The sequence below is a fragment of the Amphibalanus amphitrite genome, unplaced genomic scaffold, assembly GCF_019059575.1.
Source record: "Amphibalanus amphitrite isolate SeventyFive unplaced genomic scaffold, NRLGWU_Aamphi_draft 000233F_arrow, whole genome shotgun sequence".
In the NCBI taxonomy this organism is placed as follows: Eukaryota; Metazoa; Arthropoda; class Thecostraca; order Balanomorpha; family Balanidae; genus Amphibalanus; species Amphibalanus amphitrite.
In genome coordinates, this window is record NW_024881728.1 from 77,380 (window position 1) to 105,367 (window position 27,988).

Below are 27,988 nucleotides of genomic sequence, written 5' to 3' on the forward strand. Positions count from 1 at the left end.
TTCGGCCTTCACATATATTGTACACAAATGACTGCACGGTGACATGAAAAAGTGCTGTATAAAAGTACAATGACTACCCACTACGGACCTACTCACAAATACACCCCTGCACATGGCTGCACAAAATCGTTTTAAACTAGAGGTGGCAAATAGACACAGACACACATTGATCGTTAATCAGATCTCGTCAATCACCGGTTGCAGAAATATTTCAGATCTAAAATGGGTACCAAGCTTTACCAAACATTCGCAAGTATTACTTAAGCATTACTGAAGTGTAACTTCACATCAGTGACGAAAAACAAGTGAGCTATTAGTAAAGTGATAGCCGACTCGGTTTATTTCAGTAACCAGCAAACACCCGGTAGACGGCGCGACATACTCGACCATAAATAATCAGCCATCAGTTCACCTTCAGTCATACAGCCACCACACGTGGTTCACTAGTTTCACCAGTCTGAAAACAGCTCAGACCTCGCTCACTGAATCTTTCAATCATCTCTACCGCGCCACGGCACAAGTTCATCAACTCACAAATGACACATCACTCCCACTGCTCGCTGAGTGATCGCTCCTCTCACTGCTCACCGAGTGGTCACTCGTCTCTGACACGCCAACTCCATTCAGTTATAACTCGTCCCAGTGACCACAGATTGTCCGCAGCCGGCCACATTCGGAGCCCAGTTTTCTGCAGGCGGCGCCTCTTCGATCACCAGTCGAGCACAGCTCCTCCCTCTTCCTCTGGTGCTCTCTTCCTCTGCCTCTGACGGCACTCTTTAAGTCTCATTTGGCGTCACACGGCCGGACCATGCGCTGAGGAGAGAGGGAGAGAGCGAGGGAGAGGGAACGGGAGGGGACAAGCGACAGCGTCGACGACGACAATGACGCAACAACGCGACGGTGTCGGCGTGTCGAACGAGCCGTCTGGGACATTCCTACAGCCGGGACATTAGCGGGAGAGGGCGGAGGGAGTCCACACTCCACACCGGTTCTCTGTCGAGCAGAGAGTGGCTCCAGGGCGGGCCAGCTCCCCAACCGAGAGAAAAGGAAAGAGGGAGATTGAGGGGGGAAAGGGGGGAAACAAACAGGAAGACAGAGAAAAAGAGCGACAGAGTTAAGAATCGGGGGAGTTTTAGGCAGAGACAGGTAGGCGTGTAAACCATCCAGCCAGTGGGCAGAGCCGCTGGGGAAAGGTCGCCGGTGCAATTATTCCTCGCCGTGGGCGATGCAATTTGAACGAGCCGGATACGCCCAGTTGACGGTGCCGGCCGGATATTTCACCCTGAACCGGATACGTTGCTCCTCCGTCGCCAGTTTGAGGCGCTTTGGAGTGACTAATCTGTAATGTAAAGATAAGTGGTTAGAAACCGGTAATAGCGATAAGATGATGCCATACGGGCTACTTTACAGTGATCAATTGAAATCACTTTAGACGTGATAATCAAAGACAAGGCATATTGGATTAAATTACGCAAGAGGAAGAACAGTGTAAATTGATTCCTATGTGTGACATCGGCCACACTACAACTTCATAAATTATTTTCTGAAAATAAACTAGCAAAACATAGCCGTAAGGCATCAGACATTAATCGTCCTTAAAATACTTCAGCGGACTCTTTATTCTTTTGACATTCATCATCATCTCTATATTTCACTTTATCAATTAGGCTTATGGACACAATAGCAAACGACCGGCCACTAAATGACGCCACCTACCAGCGTCGGACGGCCACGACGGCCACCAGTGCTGTGGCGAGCGCTGTGACGCTGGGCAGGACGGCACCGGCACCTCCGTACACGTTACAGGCCGGCGGACACACCGGCTCGTACGACTCTGCGAATATGAAATAATGATAGGTAGATGTAAATGAGCTCATTGTAAATAAAATGAAATAATGCGGGTGACCGGGGTGAAGTACTTTGAATATAACATACGAGATTCTTTTCTGCAAGCCTCTCTCCTCTTTCAACACTAAAATGGACTAGAAATAATACGAGATGAAAATATCGGAGAGATGTCTCAAGCACCATAAATTCAATGCTGAGACTCGCACAAAACAATGGTTAGACTGTGCCGCAATGCATGCCCGGCGGATATACTGTGCCGCAAGGCAAGCAGCAGCTATTCAAAACGGATCTAGCGATATACTTAATTAAACTACTATGCCAAGAAGTGTTGTCAAGTTTCCTAATACAGACGGTTATTTCGGCATGTTTTTGGTGGGTAGATATATTTTCACCAAATAACGAATCTATGCCAAAACACTGAACAGCATGCAGATCGGGACGAGTTCTCGGACGAATACATGCGAATTGGCCCTTACAGCCCAGGCCATGACACATATTTAGTATGCACCAACTGTACCAGCGTGCTAGTCAACTCAAAAGACTTCCGCATCAGCCTCGTAACTGCTACAGCGCTTCGACTTTGAAGCGAGAGGCTTCGACGGGTATTACTACTGAAGCTAGATATATTCGCAGCTCTAGAGTAAATTACATCATGATTTATGTCCCACATGAAAGACATCGATCTGCTAAGGCTGCTGAGTGGCTTCACTTTGAAATCACGCACCAGTGAATATGCCGTGATAAACCGGCTAGAATTTCCTGAAATTGAACACAATGATGGAACACAAAGTATTTACATAAGTGACATCCTCCTGGCTACGAGCTACAGATCACCTCTCCACAGAGTGACAATGCAGTGCAGTTTTCCGATCGGATGCCAATCGTGTCCTACAAAATTATGGAAATTTATTTCTGTGACCTTCATTTTACGTTGATCATAAAATACCAATCATGATCAGGAAAGCCTTAACCCGCGCCCTGGTGGGGTCTGTTTATAACGCGACCTGGTGGGGGGGGGGCTATTTTTTGCCCCCCCTCGTATCTCCGAAACTACTTGACGGATCCTCAAAATTCAAACGGCGTTCGAAAGGCCTGTCAAATTTGTCGAGGGAAACCAAATTTCATTGACCTCGGGGTCACCGATGACGTCACAGGTCAGGTCAAAGATGACATGTTTCACCGTTCACGGGTCATCTAGGGAATGCGCTATAACACCGAAGAAAACGCATTTTGTCGAGAATCAGCGATAGGGCGTCAGTTGCCTAGTACATATGTTGCTATAAGAGGTCACTGACAATACCAGGTCAGGTCACAGGTCAGGTCACCAAGGGTCAGAGCCCAGAGGTCAGGTCACATGAACCTAACATTAGGTACTAAGGTTGTGCGATGCATGTTTTATGGCCAATTTTTCATTTCCAACTCAATGGTGTTGGTTATAAGACTATCAGGTACGGCTTAGGTCACTTTCTGGTGAAGGTCAGGTCAAGGTCAGGTCAAGAAAGGTCAAATTTTAAAGTTGATAGTTTTGCATAAAATGGGTATTGATTCGATGCAGCTCGTCACGGGGAGTCTAATAGTGGTCTTTGTTTTGCGCTACGGTGTCTAGAATTGCTAAAAATTGAGTTTGAAAATTTGACGTCATCAATTTTGAACAGTTTTTTCGCTATAACTTCGCCAAAAAATGAGGTATCAATCTCAAATTTGGTATGTGGATAGAAGGCGATAAGGACTATCATATATATTCCGGTTTTTGCGAAACTCCAAAAACTTTTTGGATTTTTCGGCTATTATATTCAAAAAATCTATTTTTTGATTTTTGGGGGTCAAAATCCAAAAAGTTCAAAAATCCGAGATAGCAGTTTTGTAGCCCTGTCAATTTTACATCTTTTATGTCTTAATCGTTTTTCTGTATTTGCAAAGCTATAGGCCTGACAGCTCTTCCCGCGAAACCCTTTTTTTGGTCGAAAACGGCAGAACATGACGTCACTCTGACGTCATTTCCAGCCAACCTATCATAGCCTTTGGAAAATTTTTTGGTCACGATGTGTAAAATTGATGTCCGAGAGGGTACTGAAAGTTTGGTGGCGATCGGCGCAGCGGTTCTGGAGATATATCGAAAAGTCTGGAGGGGGGCAAAAAATAGCCCCCCCCCCCCACCAGGGCGCGGGTTAAAAATGACCGAAATCAGTCATAAAAAGCATCATCCTTCTGAAACCCGATGGTCAAATTACTTACATTTTAAGTAATTCGCTTTCTTACACTCTCGCCGCCTGGCTTTTTCGTCTCCTTATACCTAACTCTCTTCTATAGCTCCATCTCTCCATCTATCCGTCTCTCCATCTATCCTCCCTCCCTCTCTTCCCCATCTCCCCTCTCACCAGTCAGCTGTATCTGCGCCTCGGCAATGCCCAGCCTGTTGGATGCGCGGCACGTGTACTGTCCGTACTGCTTGTACTCGACGGAGAGGACCCGCAGGTTAGAGTCGGTCGTCTGGTCCGTGGTCGTGAATGTGGTCATCCTGCGGAGAGAGTGACAGAGAGAGAGAGAGAGAGAGAGAGAGAGAGAGAGAGAGAGAGAGAGAGAGAGAGAGAGAGAGAGAGAGAGATAGAGAGAGAGAGAGAGAGAGAGGGAGAGAGAGAGAGGGTGAGAGATGCAGTGTGTGATAGACAACAAACAAATGTGTAATCACAGGTTTAATCGACGCCGGAAACGTAAAGGTCCTTTCTTAGCGGAGTATTTTGGTTTCGAGTCGACGTGATGATGGTATTTAAAAAGAATATTTGATGTTACACAATGTCGAAAGTACGTACTTCAAAGAACCCAGTACGTTTAAATCAGGCTCAGCTTTTATAGCTCGGGAAAATTTAAATGTAATCAAAAAGAATATGTCACTGTTTATAGTATGGGTCAAACAACCAGCTTTTCTTTAACGTGAGCAACTAAGCAGACAGCAGTAAAAACATCCATATAGGAGCCGCTGCACTATCACACCCAGCCGTGCGGTATAACACCCACGTCCCACATGTAGTAGTGCGACCACCTACTTGTAGTGCGAGTTGTCGTTAATGACGATGTCCTCCTTGAGCCACGTGATGCGGGGAGGGGGGTACGCCTCCACCAGACACTCCAGGTCCATGTCGTACTGCAGCGCCTGTGACACGGGACAGTGGAGGTCACCGGAGGTCATAGGAGGTCACGGGAGTTCAATGAAGGTCACGGGAGCATATGGATATGTTTCATGAATTATGCATGACATCTGCATTCATTTTGAACACCGTGTGTTGCCGCCAGACCACCACCCACGACACATTTGATTTGTTCCGTGTCTAAATTAGCAGAGAACATTATCGGCTTGGACAGGTCTTCAATAGTTAGACATAAGCTGCCAGGAAATTAAAATACTTCACTCTCATATTCTAATCATACACCGATCCAATTATCAACCATCCATCTGGTCGGAATTTCTCTGTAATCGACCAGTCGCCACCAGCGACAGAGGCCCCGGTCGCCGCCGTCGGACCGCTCTGGTATTGAGCAGCGCGTCCTCGAGCCATTGGACCGGCACCGACCTGGGTCACCGGAGCCACAGCGTCGGGCTCGACGCGGGCTCGACGCTAAATGAAAGCCGACAGCGACCGGCCCGACGAAAATAAATGGAATCGATCATCACTCCCGGAAATGATAAACGTCCCGCGATTGGAATTGGTGTGGGCTGTTCGCTTTTTGGGGATATATGAGGACAGAGGTTTGGGGGATAGATGGAACCTAGAGAGAGGAGGCGGACCGTCAGCGGAGGGGTGCATATAAATCGATAATCGTTCAATTGCTAGCATATCGGTCAATGCGGCAGATCATGCCATGGACGCCATGTCAAAGAGTCGGGTTTTCGATAAGTATTTTGATTACCTACGATGCAGGTTTGACCTTCAACATCATTTGAGGTGATTATTAATTAACTAAGTAAACCCCTGGATGAATCGCTGCTTGATTCGGACATGCATTCGACTTTGACCCAAGCAATTCACCTGGCGGATAATAGGCCATGAACTTGGAGTTATTTACCGATTTACGAAATACCAGAAACTTTGCTGGCGCAAATCCGGATACTAGGAACTGGAACAGTTTGTGACCCACACAGCCTCTCACCTGGCGTAGGGTGGGCCGGGGCACGCTGATGACAGGCGGAAACTCGACCTCCACGGCGACGTTCCTCCGCGAGCCCTCGGAGACGCCGTTGGTGGCCACGCAGTAGTACATGCCGCGGTCCTCCTTCTTGATGTTGTGGATTACCAGCACGTTGCCGCTGAGATTGTCACAGAGACAGTCAGAAATAGGGCCAGATGCAGGGCTCAGGTCAGGAGCCGGGGTCAAATGTGAAACTAATCTGTAACGTCGATAATCGATATGCTGGTAAAAGATCATACCCCTTCCAATAATGTATGGTCTGGTTTTATCAGCCTAATGCTGGCAATCAACTGTTACATGGCATATATGAATAATGCAGGGCCATCGTTTCTTTCGTATTGCCCAATTTCTTATTTCGGCGAGCAGGACTTCTTCACCATCGGAAGTCGTTGACAGTTCAGATCCCATCACTAGGTAGCGCCACCAGCCATACCACCGCTGTACCAGTTTCGACCACTCACCGATAGATAGCACTGCCGGTCGGCAAGAGGGCGTTGTTGTCGCGGCGCCAGGTGATCTCGGGCGGAGGAAAGCCAGTAGCGTGACAGTGCAGCTCCACGCGCTGTTTCTCACCAGCGATCACCGACCTGAGGCACAGACGAAGTGGTGTCAGCATGACCTCCAGCTATGACGTAGCTACGAGATCAGCTGACAGAGGCGACGAGTCGAGAGGCAAGTCATACCGCAGCCGACTAGGTCGTCACTGCTCAGGCGAATACCCACTGAACTACTTAGCTCAGACTCCAGTGAGCTAGCTCCCCGCTGAACTGAGCTCAGACTCCAGTGAGCTCCCCACGAGCTGAGCTCAAGCTCCAGGGCCGAGCTGAACTGAGCTCAGACTCTCCAGCGAACTCCCCGCTGAGCTGAGCTCAATGAGCTGAACTCAGAGTTTCCAGTGAGCTCCCCGCTGAACTCAGACTCTCTAGTGAGCTCCACGCTGAGCTGAGACTCTCCGCTGAGCTGCCCGCACCTGGTGGAGTTGTCGGAGATGACGGGCGGCAGGCGGACCGTCAGCTCGGCAGTCCCGCTGACAGACGTCTGCAGGTTGATCTGACAGCGGCACTCGTACGTCGCCTGATCCGTGTCCTGGATGTCACTGATCTGCGGACAGAGGTAAGGGTAGGTCAATGACCTGATCCGTGCCACCCAGAGGTCAGGGTAGGTCAATGGTCTGGTCCGTACCACCCAGAGGACAGGGTAGGTCAATGGTCTGGTCCATGTCACCTAGAGGTCAGGGTAGGTCAATGGTCTGGTCCGTACCACCCAGAGGCCAGGGTATGTCAATGACCTGGTCCGTGTCACCAAGAGGTCAGGGTAGGTCAATGAACTGGTCCATACCACCCAGAGGTCAGGGTAGGCCAATGACCTGATCCGTGCCACCCAGAGGTCAGGGTAGGTCAATGGTCTGGTCCGTACCACCCAAAGGTCAGGGTAGGTCAATGACCTGGTCCATGCCACCCAGAGGTCAGGGTAGGTCAATAGTCTGGTCCGTACCACCCAGAGGTCAGGGTAGGTCAATGGTCTGGTCCGTACCACCCAGAGGTCAGGGTAGGTCACGGGACGTGGTTCAATTGAGACCTAAGCGTCACGCAGATAGTAAAAGCTATTCATAAGCTCGTTTGGGCGAGAGTATAGATGCACTAACTATAATGATTGAAATCGTCTACCAGACAAAAAGAACATCAAGATGGTGGAAACGTTTAGTAATTAATTATTATGATCCATGTCTGCTCATCCCAAAACGTTACATTCAGCAAGTCTTGAACCTACCAAAGCAAAGGCATTTCTATTCATAATTTCAACACTGGTCCTGATTCAGACCGACCGACTCAAACTCAGTCAACTGAACTCGGACACGCACTCGGACTCGCACTGACCTGGAGTGTGTAGGTGGTGCTCTCTGGGTCATGTCGCAGGGCGAACCGACTCTCGCGCGCCAGCAGAATCGAGTTGGTGGAGATGAGCACGTCCTTCTGTTCGTCCTCGTCGCCGTATTCTTTTCCTTTCTTGATCCACAGCACGGGGAAGCTACCAGCGAACTGAAACGGAACGGCACAATAGAGTTCATGCATCCCAGCGAGTTAATGGGCCTACATATCTACCTTTCCGGTGCCTAGACAAAAATTCAATTACTGAAATCAATTGGGAAGTAATACAGGGTGTCCAGAAAAAACGGATACTATTATTTTTTGCTGTAATTCCGAAAATAAACACCGCACATTTTAAAATGGCACATGCTTGTATTCGCAAAAATATGGCAAAACAGACAGCATGTGCCACATGGCATGTAAACCCTTTGGTTAGTCGCGCCAGCTCCTCAAAGCAGATACTCAATGTGAGCGGCCTTCCGGCGGATCAGCTCCAGCACTAGCACGGTCGGCAGGTGACTGATGGTCATGTTGACCCTCTCGGAGGGCAGGCAGACAACTTTCCAACGACGCATTACAGTGCTCATGAGTTTTGCCAAATCTTGCACTATAAGCACATGAAGTTGGAAAAAAATCGGCACGTGCGTTAATAAATGCGACTTAATTTCCGTAGTATCTTTTTTTCTGGACACCCTGCCATAAGAATAATAAGTGTTCTTTGTTCGGACCGTATACATTTGGCGAAATCTTCTAACTAAGGAACCAAACATACTTATCACTTATCAGTATATGTCTAGAAGGTGGAATGCATATAGAAGGTGGAGACTGGAGCATGAAACAGATGAAGGTGGTCCTCGCAAAAAAAAGTGAAACATGAGACGACACCTGAGATATGAAGTTGCATATGACACAGGAAGTGACAAATTATCATTAGTAATTAGGTACGGTAAGAACCTACCCTAACGTGAAAAATGTTTTCGAAATTCAAAACTACATTAAGATGAGAAATAAGCACTGTTCTCACAGCTTCGGTTTCCGGTGATGCGATCGGTGACTATAACTTGCCCATAACGTACCTGAACGGAGCATTTGAGTTCGGCCGTGCCTCCGATGTCTGCCACAACATCCTGGCTGATGTAAGATATCTCCGGGTTACGCTGCGCCGACACTGAAACAAAATCATACAAAAGTTAATCAGCAGTAATTAAAAACACTCTGAATAGGGTCGGATACCACATTTATTTACTGTTGGGCTGATCTTAAAGGAAATAGTTCACTTTCACGAAATTATTTTTTTTTGCAACGATTTATGATTTTTTATGTTCAAAATAATCAGCAAAGAAAATAAAACCTTTTTATAACAAAATATTTTTTTTCTATATTTTGATATAGGAAGAACTTTTCAGTTTCTGTAAGGCACACGCGATCCAGTATGAAAAGAGCATGGGTCCCGAAAATTCTTCAGAAACAGAGAAATTATCGCAGCCACCGGCATTTGGGCGATCTGCTCGATCTGATAATGTTCCCCTGAATGTCCTAATTGATCAGTACGAGAATTTCTCTAGAGTTCTCGTAGATAATTTCTCTAATTTCTGAAGAATTTTCGGGACCCATGCTCTTTTCATACTGGATGGAAATATATGCAAGGCACACATCCTCACCGCAAGACACCTTTTTCGGGACGAGAAATAGAATATCTTTGCCTAGGGTGATCGTTGGGCTGTAAAAGCTCCTGATTTATGCTCGTCTCAGCCCAAGCTACGGAACTGCTATTCCAGTTCAAAACCCATGTTAAAAAGTGAACTATTTCCTTTAAAGTGAAATATGCTATGAGCGGCGCGTGCTGAGTCCACAACTCCGATCTAAGTATGACTCTGATCGGTATTTTGTGATCCTATACAATGTCGAATCTACCGGTGTTCCTGACAGCTTTGTGAATAGAAGCATCCAGCACCACTTCAGTTAGAAAACCATGAAATCCTCTGTATCGATACCGCCTAAGTAGGTAAGCCGGAAGTTACATTTACCACCAATAGCATCCCATTACTTATCGCTGAGTGCGTAAAATCTCTGTATAAATCGTCCATTCACTCACTGCTCCCTGGTGCTCGGTCTACAGGGCCCAGCTGTAGCTCCGCCCGGTTATAATTTGTCATCCCGAGGCCTGTCTTTTTCCGCGGCTAGCGACGTCATTAATATCAGTTCAGTTCATCCCAAACGGTGAAAAGATGGGCCAGGTGGCGCTCACCCAGCGCCACTATTGCCGCCTCACAGCTGCGACAAAAGTGGCGCACGGCGCGCCGCGCGGCGACACCGCCACCGCTTTGAAGGCTGCTCTGGCGGATGTTTGAAAGCCTGTTCTATGGACCGGCCCGCGGTGACCGCGGACGCACCCCGGGGTGTGGGGTGACGCAGCGGCGTGCTGCCGTCGGTGGAAGTGTACGGCTCGACACGCCACAGAGGGGCCGCCGATGGAAGGGGGCGGGGCGGGCCGTCACCCGTCACACGGCGTCCTTATTAGATCGTCCGACACACGCGTGACAGCCGGTTGGTCGCGGTCGGGCACCGGCGTGTTATCACGTGCCGCTAAAAAAGGACCGCCCGGGGGAGTCTTTTGTGGGGCCGCGGTCACGAGAGGGTCCGGAAATGATTAAAATATAAAACACCTCCCGCTGGGGAGGTGGCGGGGGACAGTTTGGCCACGCGGCGCTCCTGGGTGACAGCTGGAGCGGCGCGGATGATCGATTCGCCGCAGCCCTTCCCGGCAGAGCACGGAGACTGACGCTGCCATCGAGCGTCGTTAGCGCAGAAATGCTAATCAGCCGGACCTCCCGCCGCCTCGCGCCGACTGTTTGCTCGCCGGACGCGTCGCACGCATTCTCCAAATATCGGCGGGCTGAGAGAGGACGGACGCGGCGGCCGCATCCCATTGACAGGCGAGCGGGACGGCTGAGAGGGCTCCGGTGCTCCCCTCCACACAGACCCCTGGCCACCGGGCCGCTAAAGGGTGCACCCAACCACTCGAGGCGTTGAATTTCAAAGGGCTGTCGTTCTGATTCATAGGCGCTTTGACGGCGCGTGAAATTGAAACCGACTTGTGCCGCTGGTACGCTGAAAGCCGAGCGAGGGCCCAAAGAGGTTTCGAGAGGATTACAAGAGCTTTGATACGGTTTGGTTCACGTGCTCAATGATCATCACATTGGCAGATTTTGATCGGAATAGCTATTAGTTAATAATAGTGGGACGATTCAGATCAGTCAATTGCATATGAGATGAGTGGATAAAACTGAATTGGTTGCGGTAAAGCATTGTCATCTGATTCGCTGGAAGCTGCTAACTGATAACTACCCGAATAGCTATAATGTCTTATTTAAAAAAAAAAACTGACTACATCAAGAAAAGAAGCAAGCACAAGTGACAATAAATGTTGTCTTTTATAGATTTGTTTAACCGGGGTTGTCTTCTTAAAGATGAGTTGTTTGTATGTAGATCAGAACAGGTTTCGTTAAAAATATATTTTGATATAAGAAGACCAGCAAAGTGATGAGACTGAACATGGACTTTTCTAACCGAATAAGTGGTAACAAGACGTTTACTTTCAGTTAATTTTTTAGCTTTCCATATCTGTAGCTTTTTCGGTGTTTTTATGTAAGCAATCCAAGGGACCAAGCATGCATAATGTAAGCTCTCCTGTGGTCGCCCTCTGCCCGCCCAGCTGAGCTGTTCCCGCGGTAAGTGACCGCTGCTCTCTGCGGTTTCTGCCTGGTTACCGTAGGTATCTGCGCCCGCTGACCGCCGCGGGGCAGGGGACGCACCCCTGCAGTAGCCCACCCCTGCCCGACCACCTCTGCTGGAAGGTCGGGACGGCACGCAAACAGCCGATTAGCTGAGAACCGCGCCGCAATCGGCTCGCCGCGCCATTGTTGTCGACAGCCGCTCCGGTGCGCCAGAATAGCCGCGACAAGATAAGCCCCGGGTGATGGCCGCAGGGACGGCGGGTTCCGGTGGGCCCCTGTTTGAGCCGATCGGTAGCTGCCCCCGAACGGGCTTAGATCCCGAGCGGCCCGCAGCGGCCGATATGGACGAGCCGCCATCGAGCTCCCCTATCTGAGGATGAGCTTGGATGGCGCACTGGAGGCAAACGTGGCGCAGCGCCAGAGGTTCTGTGGCGATACAGACGCGAGGGGCTGGTATTGTGATGAGATGGAGCTTCACAGAGCGATTTTTCTATTCCTCTATCACGGCGAATCTTTTGCTTTCCACGCTTTTTGCGTGCTTTCAGACCGTTTGGAATAAGTGGAGAAGCCTTAGTGGCCAGCATCACCAAAATGGCACAATCACATATGACTAGAACGCATATCGGTACCTGGTTTTACAAAGGAACCAAGACCCCTTGTGGGGCGTGAGTATATTGGATGAAATATTCCGGTCATAAATCACTGACGCTTTTTAAGCTGCTCGTGAAATGAATTTGAGAACGTCAAAGGGCTTATTCTCCCCCAAAGTCCAGGGAGTCACCCCATCAAACGCGCATTCAGAGATTCAATTGTCCCTATCATAACTCACGTGGTCATCCAACCGGGCCAGGGCACCCAGAGATGATGAAGGGGTCCGAGTGATAAAAATATCACAACATATTGTCACGCATGGTGCGCCCTGTTGTGATATAAAATATAGCCGGGGTCCGTCGCGCAGGTCTGTGACGTCATCATGGCGTCACAGTCGCTGGTTCCGAGCGGGCGCTTTTCCCCTTTCGACAACAATATGCGCGACGGCTTGGCGGGGCGCCGCTGAAAGCCGCCTGATTATATTGTCCCCCGATAAATTTCGCAGGGATTTTCACAGACAGTGGGGTTTTGGAGCGTGTCAGCCAGGGGAGGGACAGAAAGGCTGTCTGTCACTGGTGCTCGGAGTCGGTAGTCATTTCAGATACAAAATCTGGCATTTGGCTGGTATTTCTTGTCCATAAATTATGAGCCGGATGGCAGAATCGAAACGAAGTCCGAGATTCAGCTCAGCGGCGAAAAAGTATTGCCAGGAACTACAAAGCACAACAAGCGCAACAGACTGGAAAGGAGACAAAACGAACGAAGTTCTTTCTTTTCTGTTTACGTCCGCCCACTAAAATCAGAATCATACAACGGAAACATTGGCTTGGCACGTTTGACAGCCAATATTGGCATCGAAGGCTGAAGTAAGCAGCAGAGAAGCCAAATCGCACAAACATTGAAGTGGATGCCAAGATGCATTACAAACCTCACGAGTCCGGAATCTCACTCATTTTACACCACTTCCTAACTTGCATATTGCGGTCCCTGTACCAGTAAGTCCTAGCGCTCGGTTCAGCCACCATCGGTCACGTGGTGGTCCATTCGCACGGTGTCCGTTATACCGACTCCCATCGACCAGTGACCACTGACCAACGAGCGAGCTCTAACGGGATGTGGGCTCTTCCATGCGACCAACAACTGAGGTGAACATGGGCTGTGGTCACTGGATTCAGCTCGCGGGGTTAACTTGTGGAGTTGGGGCGGTTAGGTAGAGTTGGGCAGTGCCCGGTGGATTTCACGTGTGTCTCTTGAGGTTTGGCTAACTTCGCAGCCGCAGTCGAATACCGCTTTCGACGTTGCTAGGTCGGAACTGAGAAGCAGCTCATTATTTATTTACTTATTTATATATTTTACTCAGCATTACCAGCTGAAGGTTATGCCATAGCCATTGGCCAATAAATTTCCAGTCGTCAAGCACGGTAAATCGCATTTGCTTGGATTCATGCGCGGTTTCCATCGTGTTGGGAGGTCAGATCGGGCATAGCTTAGCGACAGACGATGTATCCACCTTTTGCATAATGTATATGCATGGTGACCTATTCACTGTGCACTGCGCAGTGCACATATTGAAAACGGAGGTAGTCTAAACGTTGAGCTGCCCCTGATAACGAGCGACGACGATGTTTAGGAAGTGGAGGGGAACAGAGGACCTGAAGCGCTAATTGTTAAGGACAGGAAACGTGACATGTAGTTGGGCCAATATGGGACTCAGATAAGATTAAAGAGTGCCTGTCCCTAAATGACGTCCGAAGCGGTACGATGACGATGTATTCGTGAGGGAGGGCATGGGCGTCTTTCAAGTCTCTGAAGGTAATCAAAAGGCGTGACCATCTAACTCACCTGGAGCCCATGTGCTAGTGATAAGGTGACAAATGAATTTAGTTTGGTATACGTAAATGCCGCGCTGTGGGTATCTTGTTGGTAATAAAATATAGGGGATGACAAATGATGAAAAACTCGGATTTATACGCAGGAAACATACAATATGCTGATGATTATCAGGAATGAAAGCAGCTCGAATAGCTCAGTGGCAATGCTTATCATAGCAACCAACTACAACTCTATCTTGTTTTCACATTTTAATTAACGTGGATCATCTGTTAACTAAATTTAGATGATAATTAAAGTTGTTAGGTATATGCCATAAATAACGAACTCGAACTCCTATCAGTTTCTCCAAAAGAACACAAAACAACACCATTCAACCGGAAAAGAATATTCAATTATCCAACCAGAATTCTTTGATCAGTCTCACGCAAGACAGAAACTTTTCCCTCGACGGGCGAGGGCGCCACCCCAAACTCACAAACAGGCCCGAACGACCGCACGTCACGTCAATAAAGTCATTCGGAAGGCGGCATGCCGGCTGGAAAAGTCAGTCGGCTCCATCACGGGATAGGAGGGAGCCAGACTGACTGGTGGTGGCGGGCTGGAGGAGGGGAGGGGTTCAGACTGGCCTCAGTCGCCCGCGCGCTGGTGTTCGGCGTATAGACCAAACTTTCAGTCACAGTGGATCGCGCCGGGCCCCATTGTGCGCCTATTGATTCCGGCCATGGCCGGTCTCCGCGGCTGTTTGCCGCCACCCGTACGGTACACAGAGCGCACAAAGGTACCGCACAGAATAAATCTGTCCCACGATAAAGGGGAGGATACGGCCGGTCCAGAGGGGACGCCAGGGGGGATGAAGCGCCGAAAATGGTCCGAAAACATCACAGAGCCGATGGCGAAGGCCATAGACACATCGATCCTAGTATCAATGGCGAATCGTTTGTTTTGGTTTTCAATATTGTCAGGGTGGTGAGTGATGGGGAGATTGTATAAAACGAGATCGATAAAAATGGTAAATTTCATGGCTAGGGTTGCCGTACGGAGTTACGGACGGTCCATAGCGTGTAACACAACCGCTCAAAGGGTGCTGACAAAAAATTCATTACATAAGTCAGTCAAAATGACCGTTTCGTATGTTTATTTGTGTACAGCTGTTTATTTGTGGAAATGGTGGGGCTACTTGTTTTCAGCTGAAACGAAAACGACAGCTAAGAAGCAACATAAAACGAAGGAAGGCCTTCAATTCAAACTCCGAAACCGGTTTTACACGTGTCATGCGAGTGGCACCTCCGTAGTTCGATGGACCTGCCGCTGCATACCTACTGAGTCAAACCGCGCAGTTGTGTCGGTCAGCAGTCAGATATTCGGCACACCCTGACTGTCCCAGTGACGTCATCCGATTAGAATGCACCAGGAGTGACTGCGTCATAGGATCGCTGTTCAGCATCCGACCGCAGTCACGATCCACGGCCAATGGCCGGCGCGGTTTGGAAACGTAGTGTGACGAGTCCAGGATGATTCACGGTTAGGGTAGGGGATTCGTGATTTGCGCTGCAGCGCTGCATCATAGTCAAGAATCAGAATGCAGTTATCATTATAGTTTGATTTCAGACATTGATCGTGCTTTATCAAACTGCTAAGCTTCATATTTATTTGAACGTTTCCCGCTTTTTTTAATATTTCGACATTTCCCCAGCCCGACTTCCTTCAATCTTCAACAACACACGCCGGCATGCATTCCGTATCCATTTCAAACCCAAACCGGCCACCTTACCCGCTCAGCAGCGTGGACTGAGGAACCTGACCCCGGCCACGAAACTAGAGCAGCGCATGTGAGCGTCGGAGGGTGATCGACTCAGCACCCTTCACACCGTCCCTGGCCCCGCCTGTGGTCCTGCCGTGTGGCTGCGCGATACAACACGTCAGCTCGTACCCGTCGAGCGCCACCCTTTCAGCCGGGTATGGCGAGCGACCGGCAGCCTGGGGAACGCTGGGACAGGGAGAGGGAGTGGGGGCCCACCTCTCTCCCGAGCTATACCCTATGGTACGATCTAATCACCTACAATCGGCCCAGCTCCAAGCAAAACAGTTCCAGAGCGACCGACCACCGGCGGCTCTCTAACGCTGCCGACGACAAACAGCTTTTGTGAGCGGCGTCAATGTTGTCTTTGATGTGTCAGTGGTGGTGGTGGATTTTTGTGAGCGCTTGGTTCAGGGGAGGAGGGGGGAGCGCGGGGGAGGGGAGTCACCTCCCAGACAGAGATTAGCCACAGTTGCCGCCTGACAGACTCATTCAGGGACCGGTAACGAGGAGCTATGGCCCACGTGACACCGGCCGAGCGGGGTCCGAATTGAATTAGGGACAGGAGTCGGGCGGCGAAAATTGACGGCGGGCGCGGCGCCGGCTCCTGGGAGCGATCTCGGCGCAGACGCGGCGAACTGGGGACTGCCGAGGGCTGATGGACAAGGCGGAGGTCGGAGACGGAGCTACCGGCGTAAACAGAGGCAAGGATACAGGGCAAATGGAGGAAACAGAGCTAGCAGGAGGAAACTTCTTGAAATTCAGGATCGTTCGTCGTTCGTAACATGACAGGAGATCGTACCTAAGAATGTCGAAAACGGTCAGAAGTTCCCGGAAAAATGTTGGTGAAAACAATGAGTGAAATGCAAAATATCTCTTCAGCACTTATGTAACAGAATCTCTTCAACATGTCCAGGATGAGAGACGATGACATTCACCGATTATTTTATGAAAACACAAATGGCACTCCACCAACGAATGCCTACCAATTGATTTAAACTACATCCACTGGCGGATCCAAGGGGGGGCCACGGGGGCCATGGCCCGGGCGGGTGGTATGGGGGGGGGCCATTGGCCCCCCCCCCCCAAAGGCCTAAAGTGGCCTGTTTGGCCCCCCCTCCAAAACGTAAGAAAAATTGCTAAGAAAATATACCTTGATGGAGGTTTTTAGCCACTTGGTGAAGTAAAGCTTTCCACAGCATAATATGGAAGCAATATGATAGCAGTGAGGGTCAGTCAAAAGTTGCGCGAGTGGAGTCGACCTTCAAAAAAAGACTTGTTGGCACGTGTTTATGGCACGGTAGCTGGGAATTGGCGGTGTTTCGCGTGGTGTGGCATCACTGGCGGATCCGGGGGGGGGGGGGGCACGGGAGCCTGAGGTGCCCCTGACAGACCCGTGGTGCCCTTGGTAGGTCTGTGATGCCCCTGGACCCTGGCAGGCCTGTGGTGCCTCTGGCGGGCCTAGGGTGCCCCTGCTAGGCTGCTGATGCCCCTGGGACCTGACAGGACTGTGGTGCCCCTGACAAGCCTAAAGTGCCCCCAACAGGCCCGTGATGCCCCCGACAGGCCCAAGGTGCCCCTGCGTGATGCCGTGATGCCTGCGAGGCCGGTGGTGCCCCTGCGAGGTCGGTGGGGCCCCTGACAGGCCCATGGTGCCCCTGCGAGGCCGGTGGTGCCCCTGCTAGACCGGTGGTGCCCCTGGCAGGCCTGTGGTGCCCCTGCTAGGCCGCTGGTGCCCCTGGGCCCTGACAGGACTGTGGTGCCCCTGACAGGCCCAAGGTGCCCCTGTAAGGCCTGTGGTACACCTGCTAGGCCTCTGGTGCCCCTGACAGGCCCATGGTGCCCCTGCAAGGCCGGCGGCGCCCCTGGCAGGTCTCTGGTGTCCCTGACAGACCTGGGGTGCCCCTGACAAGCCAAGCCTGTGGGGCCCCTCACAGGCCCGTGGTGCCCTTGTTAGGCCTGTGGTGCCCCTGGCGGGCTGGTAGTGCCCCTGCTAGGCCGGTGGTGCCCCTGACAGGCCTGTGGTGCCCCCGGGCACCAAGGGGGGTCATGACCCATGTGGCCCCCCTTGGATCTGCCACTGGTACATATTATATTGATTTGTAATGGCGTTATGGCTTATGCAATATGCAATTGCAGGCACTTGGTATCCCTCACTTATCCCTCATTGGGGGCTCTGGCGGGCTCCTGAGGGCCCACGTCTATCTCCGGGAGCCCTAGACAGGCTCCTTTGGGTCCTTTCAGTCCACTATAGCATAAGAGGTCTCCATGCGAGTCCTATACATCTGAGGACGTACCCTGACGTCTGAGGTACTCAACTGCAGCTCCAATGGTCTCTTACACTGGCGGATCCAGGGAGGGGGCATTTAGAGCCATGCCCCCTTCCCAGAGGCCTAAAGTGGCCCGTTTGCCCCCTCCCCCAAGCGATAATGAAGCACAGTTCAATCAGTGCCTGGCCCAGGAGCCGAGTTAGACCACCTCCCGTTTTACCACCTCCCGGCCCGCAAAGGGACCCAAGCACTGACTCGAAGCGGGTTAACTGGTCGACAAAAGCAATAGTAAGTGTTTACAAAGTAATATAAAGGCATGGGTCGGGTGGGCTACCATTTATATATTTTTATTTTTAGTTAAAAAAAATATTCATAGTGTCAGGGCTGTGACGAAAAATAAGTGGCCTAAATCCGATGAGAAAACAGGATTTGGGGGTACCCTAGGTTTGGCTCCTGCATGAGTTGGCCCCCCCCCCCCAAAACGCAAGTCTGGATCCGCCAGTGACTACATCTGTTGATGCAAAACTGAAAAGCGTTAACAGTAGCAGAATACCAGCCGATTAAATTTCCATTATCTCAGACTGCTCACCAGTAAAATCTAACAATAAAACGGAACCTCGCGATGGGTACAACAATAAAACTCAGCGGAAGCCCCATAGCTTCCCGCTTTGAAGCAGCAGCTGCAAACCTAATCTACCTATCTGTCGTGCCGCCCATATACGATTTCGCTTTTAATCGCCGATCCGGGCGGGTCCAACAATAGCGCTAATCACTCCACACAGATCGGCGCATGGCTAAATCCGACGGCGACGCTTCTGACGGGGAGAGGGGCGGGGGACAGAGCGGTGCGCGTGGAACATGTCCGGTCACATGGGTTGGGTCAGGAGGACACAATGACAGAACGTCGCGCCCCGTCACAGGATGTAAACACAGACAAAAGGAAATACGACTCGGCTGGTACGGAGGGGGCCGGTGAGGCAGCCGTATTGTGCAGGTGAACTGGACAATGGGAGATGTTGATCGAGCTGTAAATACAGCTCAGGTTGGACCGTGGCCGTGGACTCGTGGACTCGTGGCCGTGGACGCGTGACCTGACCCGCCGAGGTCCAGGACACGGGTCAGGGATGTGGCACAGGGTAAACGATGTAAAACTAAAACACGAGTGGTGAACTTTCCGATTGGAATGTGAGGATGCTGGTTCCCAGGATGAAGAAGAAAAGAACACGATGCCAGACCCGACTTTCGGCAGAAGCCAAATTGGATATCGAGGAGAGGGCAGCCTCCTCCAATCATTCAAAGCTGACGAGATATTTCGGATGTTGCGTCTGACGGGCGCTCAGTGGAGGCAGCCCTGTTCGCCGTTACCTGACCTGAGCGTCATTAGTCGACCGCCAGACGGAATTAGCCCCAGCCAGGCAGAGACGCTCTTATCGCTCTCCAATCTACCCCTTCCACCATCGACCAGCTGCCCAGCCCCGCCCGGGGGGAGAGCCGTCTCCCTCCTAGGAACGAACCCCGCACGAGTTCTCGGATATGAAGGTAGCACGTCACCAAATTTATGCACGATTCTCGTCGCCATACTGTGCGGCTTTTCACAAGCCATAAACGGGCAGAATGGGGCGCTAACTATTGGAGGGCTGCCAGAACGGGTGGCGGTGCGCGGTCGGCCAGATTTTATCTGTCTCACTCGGGGAGACAATAGGGAGAGTGGAATCAGTCCCCATGGGATATCAGCGGGATGTCTGAGGGATATTGCCTGAGGCTCGTGCCGGCCGCCCAGGGGTTCGCTGAGGGGAATGCTCAGGAGAGGAGATGAATAAAATGAGTCTGAAATAAAGCAAATGAATACCTAAAAAAGACAACGTAAAACTTTATCAAACGACATTTGAGCGACGCGAATCTTCATTTTTAGGCTGTACCAATATGAAAAAAATCATGGAACTCCTAGCATTTAGTATTAATAAATAGATTGCAGAGATACGCATGGCGTAAATGATCAAATTCAAGCCAAGGGCCCTTGCATTCAACTCGCGTCCACGGCGTCCGTTCCAACCTCCCTCTCGGCCCCTTTCCACCACTGGGGCTAACACCGACCCCATGACTGGGGTCAGTGCGCCCCTGGGTTACCCCTGGTCACAGCTGACCAGCCGGTGCCGACAACAGCCATACATCATCTCCCTACCCCCGACACCCCGGCCGCCCCTCCCTGCCGGCGGGGAGGGGCAGCAGTCGGGACCGTGGCACCTCCCCACCGCGTGGTCAACGTTAGCAGGCGGTCCGAGCGGGGCTGAGCTATGTAAAGCTCGTGGTGGGACCACTGGCTCCAGCTGCAGCTGCAGCCTAAATATTTACATTTGTTGTGGATGTCGTGGGTGCCATAAGTCATTTATTCACAAATAGTAGGCCAATAAATCGCCGAATAACGTTGTAGGCCGTTACTTCTCGTTTTGTTTAACTAGACATTATACCGCCCACAGATAACAGTAGTACCAGTATAACGCCTTTTGGGGCGATTAACGGAGCGAGCGAGAGGGTGGGCCTTGCACGTGCGAAATTGCGAGGGGGTACCTTCAACTGACTTGTGCACGGCACCCTACTAACCGGTCTCCAGCGATGTGCCAAATTTGGGCACAATTGGCCCAGCCGTTCTCGAGATCTGGAAGCGGCACCCTGCACGTGCGCACGTGCAAAATGGGTCCCAACTGACTTGTGCACGGCACCCTACTAACTGGTCCCTAACTGTGTACCAAATTTGAGCGCAATCGGTCGAGCCGTTCTCGAGATCTGGAAACGACCCCTGCACGTGCGCACGTGCAGCAGCACCCCAACTGTGGCACATGGATATGCAGTGCCTAGTGGGTGCCTACCTACATGCCAACTTTCAGCGCAATCGGCCAAGTAGTTACCGAGATATTGCAACAATTACAAAACGGACACCTCTTCGTTTTGCACGTGGCACGTGCATAAGGGGTCACCCACATGCATCAGGCATAGTCCAATACTTGGTAGAAGGAATGAAGCTACCCTACAAAAATTACCGCGTGTAAATCGGTCAAGTGGTTGCTGAGATATAAGCCTCGCAAAAGCGTGACCACGGCCGGCCGGCCGGCCGCTCATACTCAGAAATTTCCGTTAACCTAAGGAAAGACTACGCTCGCTTCGCTCGCTCCGTAACTACTGTTATCTGTATACCGCCGAATTAAAAAGTTCCTTTCTAGGAGTTATATAATTATTTAATGAATCTAAAGTTAATCCAATAACTATTTTTGATCATGAAGAGTGAGTACAAATTATTGTTTTATATAGGTTAAAGGTAGTGTGCCACCTTTGAAAGATTTCCCATTTTATTTTTCCTAGGATAAGAAGCTTCTGTTTTTACCTAATATCGCAAAAAAAATTCAAAAATGGGCCTGGAATAGTGCCTTTTTCGCCTAAAAGTTTATCGGTTTTTCGATATGTATAACAACTGTAGTGGGCTGACCTGCAAACAGGCGTCGGCAACAATCACGAATGCGGCGCACATGTGACAATAAGCAAAGGTCATTATAGAGTTACGACGTACGGGAATGAGGTATCAGCTGTCTAATCGTAGACAACACAATGTCGAGCCTTAAACTGTAAGCCTGTATTGGTATTGTTTCTTTTATTTGGCTGTCGAACATTATTTATGGTTTGAAATATGATTTTATGTAAAATAATTGATATGAAAAAGCCGTCTCTTAAGTTATGACCCCATTTCACCACACGCAAGTGGCAGAAATGACAATGATCAGCTGACGCATTTTTCTTGGCCGAAGTCAGAGCGCGCGGCCCGACGCACCACCACCGCACCACAAAGTATGAGCAGAAGCCGCGCCCAAAGCCAGGGCCCCGGTAACGTGAGGTAGCCGAGTCGGGGCAGCGTGCGCTGACCCAAGCCGGGGCCGCAGCTTTGGGCGCGGTCTACCGCATCCCCGCGGGCAGCCCCGGGCTATCACATGACACCGGGAGGACGCGCGGCCCCGGCTTGGATCAGCGCACGCTGCCCCGACTCGGCTACCTCACGGTACCGGGGCCCTGGCTTTGGGCGCGGTCTACCGCACCACCTAACAGGCGTGTTCGAAACCGCAGGAGATGATGATGAACGGGTTTATCGAAACTTGATTGGATGAGCATATCGGTAATAGCGATTTCAGTGTGTGCATTTATTGTTCATAGTGGTGTGAAATGTGGTTGGGGTACGACCGACAACCCGTAGGGGCGAATTTCGCACTGGGGTACTCAAAATTTGAAGAATTTAAGACGTTTCCATGAGTTTTGAAGGTATGGATAAGTTCTAAAAATCCGGTTCTCCTTGTCTGGGCCATTAACTCCATACGGTCCAGGAAAGCTGGCACACTACCTTTAACACCATTCCATCCATTTCTGCTTGACAGAAACATTAGCACTATTCAATATGAAATTAAGCTATTGGCAACAAACAAAAAGTTTCCCAAACAAAATATTTACCTAGTGGACCCCACACCAACCACTCATCGGTACTCAGCGCAAACACCGCACAAACGCGGCATAAGCGGCGCGCCACAGATCGCCGGCGTATCCGGCGCGGGCGATCGTGAGCGATCCATCAGAGCAATTAGGGCCGGTCGCGGGCGGCCGCCGACTCCCTTAGTGGAGGGGAGGGGCGGCGCGTTTGCATACCTACTGCCCGTGACGTGGGGAGGGGAAGGGTGGGGTCGGATGCCTGAGTTTCCTCAGTGGAGGGGAAGGGGGGCAGGGCGGTGAGAGGAAAACGCCGCCGTTTATCCGATCTAAAACGTAAACGTATATGGTGGTCGCCCCTGACTGTGCAGTGTGCATTCCGGCAGATTGGCAGATAAAAAAGGTAGAATTTGACGCTGTGGAAGGACACAAATCCCAAAAAGGTTTTATTGTTTTCAGCGACAAGAATTTCGTTTCCTTACCCATTGCTGCTGACGTTAAACGTAAGCTCTTATGAAACAAGGTTATTTGATTTTCAAGGCGAGAAAACGACAAAACATCGTCAATTACACACCCTGCGGGACGGGTAACTTCCCATGTGACCCCAATCCTTTATCCAAATGACCCGTTGATCCTCTAGTGTGACGGCTAGAGGGTGCTGTTGCAGCAGCTTACGCGGAGACGGCATGTGTTTGAGTGATGTTTGCGGAGAGAGAAGCGCGTTATACTTCTCCGCCTTAATTTAACCAGACTGAGCATCTATCGTTGTCACTTTCCCTCTTATCGCAACATTATTTTTCGTTTTATTCGCAGATATTCATTACCTGGCCGGCGTTCCGCCATACACCACCGTCTAATCCATCTCTACCTTAAACTAGAAACGAATTTCCGGAGGGCTCCGAGCACCCTCTTTAGTGAAATTACCCGCATCTGCCCCACGAGACAGAAGGGTGGCCTCTCGCCAAACCGGACGCCCCCAGACGGTCCAATCGCAGCGATAAATTTCCCTCACCGCGGCGCGCAAGAAGCCTCTCATATAATCACCAGATTGGCTGTGGAACGCTCGGTGGCGGTTCGCCAGCGCTGGCGCGTGACGCCATTGTTGTGGGTAATCAGCCGCCCTCAGGCGTCGAGGTGCGCCACGATTGCCAAAGTTCGCACGTCGCGTTGGCCGCGCGGCGCGCCGGAAAGCAGTCAATGCGGCAATAATGTGTTCATTACTGCGCGGGCTGTGACTGTGGGGACCACGCGACCCACGGGGCAGGGGAGAGGGAGTGGAGGGAGGCGGTGACAAACGGCTGCAGGGGACACATGGTGCGGTGCCGGTCGGAAGTGCGTCGGGTTTGTCGCGTCGGCAGGTGGAATGAAACAGTTCTACAGTTCGAAACAAAACCGGATGCTACGCTCGTGAAGAAATGGTCCATTCAAACAGCCTCAAGTAAATTTAATCAAGAACGAGCAAAAAGTGGACACAGATTGGCGCAGAGACAATTGGGAAAATGGTTTGTTAAGTGGGGGAAGGGTTCATTTCTGCCTGTTATTGACCCCTGCCCTGTCCCCTTCAGCCACGTTGATGGCCTTCATGGTCGCGGCGAATCAGTGGTCACCGAATTCGAACGATGAACCCTGAAACCATCACTCTGTACACGCACGTCGCACAATTCAATATCGATGCCACCCGCTGATCATTAATAACTGTATTTCAATCGCGCTCTAGGGAGAGGCGCTAATGGTCGAAATCACTTAGAGACCACTATCGACACCCGTGGCGCCCACTGTGACCGACTATGACACCCCGGGTGACAGTATATAGCGCCCTGGGGCCTGATGTCGACCAGGGGGTATGGGCCGCCAGACCAGGGGGTAGGGGTCGCCAGACCAGGGGTAGGGGCCACCAGGACAGACGGTCCAGGGAGCTCCAGGTGACGCTCGCGCTCTCTGGATACCGCTTTAAATTTTCATGTTCGAAAATGTTAAATGTAAGGAGATAAGTCGCAGTTCTTTGTTTATCAATTCTGGATTAGCTTATGATGAACGTAATACGCATCAACGAACACCGCAGCCCGGATGTTTTAAAGTGACAGGTCCAGCATAAATTCTATAACATTTAGCTATTAAAGACCGGCGTTTCTCCACTTAAGTAATTCGGTGTGATGATATTGTATTATAGGTAATCCCGATCGCTGCGTTTTTATGTTTTATCGATACTTTTTGCTGTGCCCGAGTTGATTAGGAAATGGGAAGGGGCGAGTTAGGCGAGCAGATCAGGGCTGATTAGCCTTTTTTGCTTGTTTTCAATTTGATTGAGGAGGTTGACTGAGAGGGGATACCTGACTATTGTATAAACTTTAGGCCACGCGATGGTAACTAAAATCGTATAGTGCCCCACGTCTCATCGCGTGCCTGCCTCACTTACCGGCAGCAAGTTTTCTAATTGCGCGTAGCGAATCTAAGGCAATTAATATCCCTACACAGCCGAGACGCACAAATGATGAGGATGGTGTGTACACGACCTAATATATCAACATCTAGAGTGATAAATAATGTGTCGCACGTGCGGGGCGGCCAGAAGTCAATCAATTCGGGGCAGCGGACGACCGTCTGCGCCACCATTGAACCCACACTGATCCGGACGTTTCAGCGCGCTCCATATGAAAAATTAAGTCGGCGCGCACACGCGAAGGGCAGACACAATGCTGGGGTGGCCAGAGGTGCGTCTGTCTCCCTCCGTCCGCGTGCCCTGCCGTCCAGCGAGCGACCACACCGCGCGCCGGGCCCATAACGCTAACACCCTCTCAATGGCGCCGCCGAGACTTATTTCCCGGCGGCATTACCGACGCGCGGACAACGATCTCGACGCGGTGCGGACCTTTGTTCGACGCACACGTCGTCGCGACCGTCGCGGGCGTTCAAGTGATCGTGGGGAGACAGCACCAGAGGGGGAGGGGGAGGGGTGATTGACGGGAGGGAGGCCCATCTGCCTGCCGCAATTGGGACGTATTCACGATTATTTGCCGTGGGAATTCGACAGCGAGGTGCGGCCAATATGACGCGCCGGACGACGGCGGCTGTTTGCGACAAACAATGTCGCCGGCAGAGGTGTGAGGTTATCGACACCATCGAGCAGAGCATGGTGTGTTTTGTATCTACATTCTTCTCTCAGTCTCAATCGCCGTTTGCGTAAAACTAGCGCAAAGGAATGTAGGAATGGAAGTGACGATGGAAAGATACGTGTGGAAGCTGTGAATTAGAAAGCGGGATTAAATAAATGCTTTAGTCGCTACTAACGCTGCAATTTGGCCTGCCCATACGCGTCACGTCAGTCTATACCTAAATGAGCCCGTGGGTGCACAACGCGGGCTTTGATGACGTATATATGTTGATAATTAATTTGGACTTAGCATTTAAAAGTTTGTCAGACTAACCTAGTACCTATTCTAACATCTGGGCAAAAGTGAAGACGATAGGGAGATAACCCTGCCTACGCATCGAGCAGCGAGCTGTCGCAGTCATGCTATGTTTACCTTTCTCCGCTTTTTTCTTTCCGAGAAACGGAAAGGTAAACTTTTCATTATGCATTTAATCGGATATAATATCCAATATCCGTTACAATGAATAAAAGTGTAGTGCACAAAAATGTATATATTGATCGTGGGCCCTTATTTTCAAACTCGAAATGGTGAAACTGTATTAAATTGACGCCCCACCTAGCTCGCAGATCTTTCAGTAGCGCGGTTCGTTTGGAGACTGCAACGCCGCAGGAAAAACAACCCAGTGACAAACTGGATGAGATGATATGCCCGGTCCGCGTCCGCGAAAGCAAACGTTAGTTGTAACTAGAACTTCACGTTTTACATTTTATGTAAGCACAGGCCCTGACGACACATAGCGAATGGTTTTATTTCAATTACTACTTTTCACGGTAGAAAACAGTTGCCTTATTATACCTGAATGACGGCTTATGTCGGTTCTCCATGCACTTACAGACGTTCGAGGGAAATATTAGCTCCGATACCATGAAACTGCCGTCCAAAAGGACGCTAACAATTACAAAATTGGAAAATGTTTATCCTATATCTTTATGTGATTGTGATCTGGCCAGCAGTTGTCTGGATTGAGCCATATACAGAGTCAGGTATCACACTATCACAGATCTGCAGCGGAGACTTCCATGGATCGGTAGAAATTCGTCTGAAGTGATTAACTTACTTCTACAACTTGTCTGCCTATGAAGAAAAGTTCAATTCTTCAAAAAGAAAACAATCAAATCACAACCATGAGTTGCCAACTAAAATCAAAACGGTTATAAAAAAGTCTTCAGAATATTGATTTTTTTTTGCAGACCGGGAGAAAATCCCCTACAGCGGCAAAACACCTGAGGCTAGTTACCTATATACTAACAGAAAAATCGCCGGGTGCGGTCATGTTTCGCCTTCAGCCGCCCCCGAATCTCGCCAGCCTTGAGAAAAAAGAGCCGCTGACCGGCTAGTGCAAAACTAATTATTATATAAGCCTTACATTGTAGGCATCATTTCCACATAAGAGGTTTCTGTTTCGTATGGCTAATTTACCTTGTGGGATGCTTGTAGAAGTAAAATACCCGCAGCCGGCGATTTTCTGTTGGTAAACCTGACTCCCGAAAATAATAGCAGCATTCCGTTTACGCAATGTGTCTACTGTCTACGCATAGATATTGAGCACATCCGTATACCTAGCAGCCGGTGAGCGAAGCTAAAAAACTGCCTAATGCATGCAAGTATGAAGCTGTTTGTTGGAAACCTAGCCCACCTTTCAAATCCGCATGATCCCAGGCCTCAGCAACGGGGTACCGGGTATCTAGTCCTATCCATACCAGCATCCACCGGCCGCTCATGACAGGAAAATGCCCAGTCACGTGCTGGCGCTCGACTTCGTAAAAAAAAAAACGGAACATTGAGGAATGTCCCAACTCCCGGTGACCTTCACATGTTTTCTGGTGAAAATAAGGCGAGCGGCCCCACAAATGTACTCACCAATAGCTGCCGAGGCTAGCAGGAGTAACACCGTGTTGAGCGCCGCCATGCTGTCCAAGTCCGCACCACGCCTGGTTCCGCTCCGAGTCCTCCGTCCGCCGACCTTCCCCGCTCACCGCCGCCGCTGCTCTGCCGCCGCCACCGCCGGCGGGTCCCGCCCGTGCGCCGCCGCCGCCGCCGCCGCCGCGCGTCAGCGCAGAGCGGTACAGGAGGGACACACCACCGCACCGCGCTCAGCACAGGAAGGAACGGTCACGGGCTGCGGAGTCGCGGTCTGTCGCCTGCCGTGACACAGAGGAAGCACGTCGGCCGGTAGGTGCACGTCGGTGGTTCAACTGACACCGGACGGCGTAGCTGCACGGATCGACAGGTGCACCGGTGACCA

General features: G+C 50.7%; 1 protein-coding gene across 1 annotated transcript; it reads right to left on the reverse strand.

The window, feature by feature from the left end:
• Nucleotides 1–27,945, reverse strand: LOC122385846 (lachesin-like). The gene is made up of 10 exons (XM_043374435.1): nucleotides 27,604–27,945; nucleotides 8,978–9,069; nucleotides 7,911–8,072; nucleotides 7,004–7,134; nucleotides 6,495–6,620; nucleotides 5,995–6,151; nucleotides 4,893–4,999; nucleotides 4,227–4,366; nucleotides 1,717–1,834; nucleotides 1–1,339 (listed from the first exon to the last, which is right to left on the reverse strand). Coding segments are annotated over exons 1-10 (1,083 nt in total). The 5' UTR covers nucleotides 27,653–27,945; the 3' UTR covers nucleotides 1–1,338.
• Nucleotides 27,946–27,988: the final 43 nt, after the last annotated feature.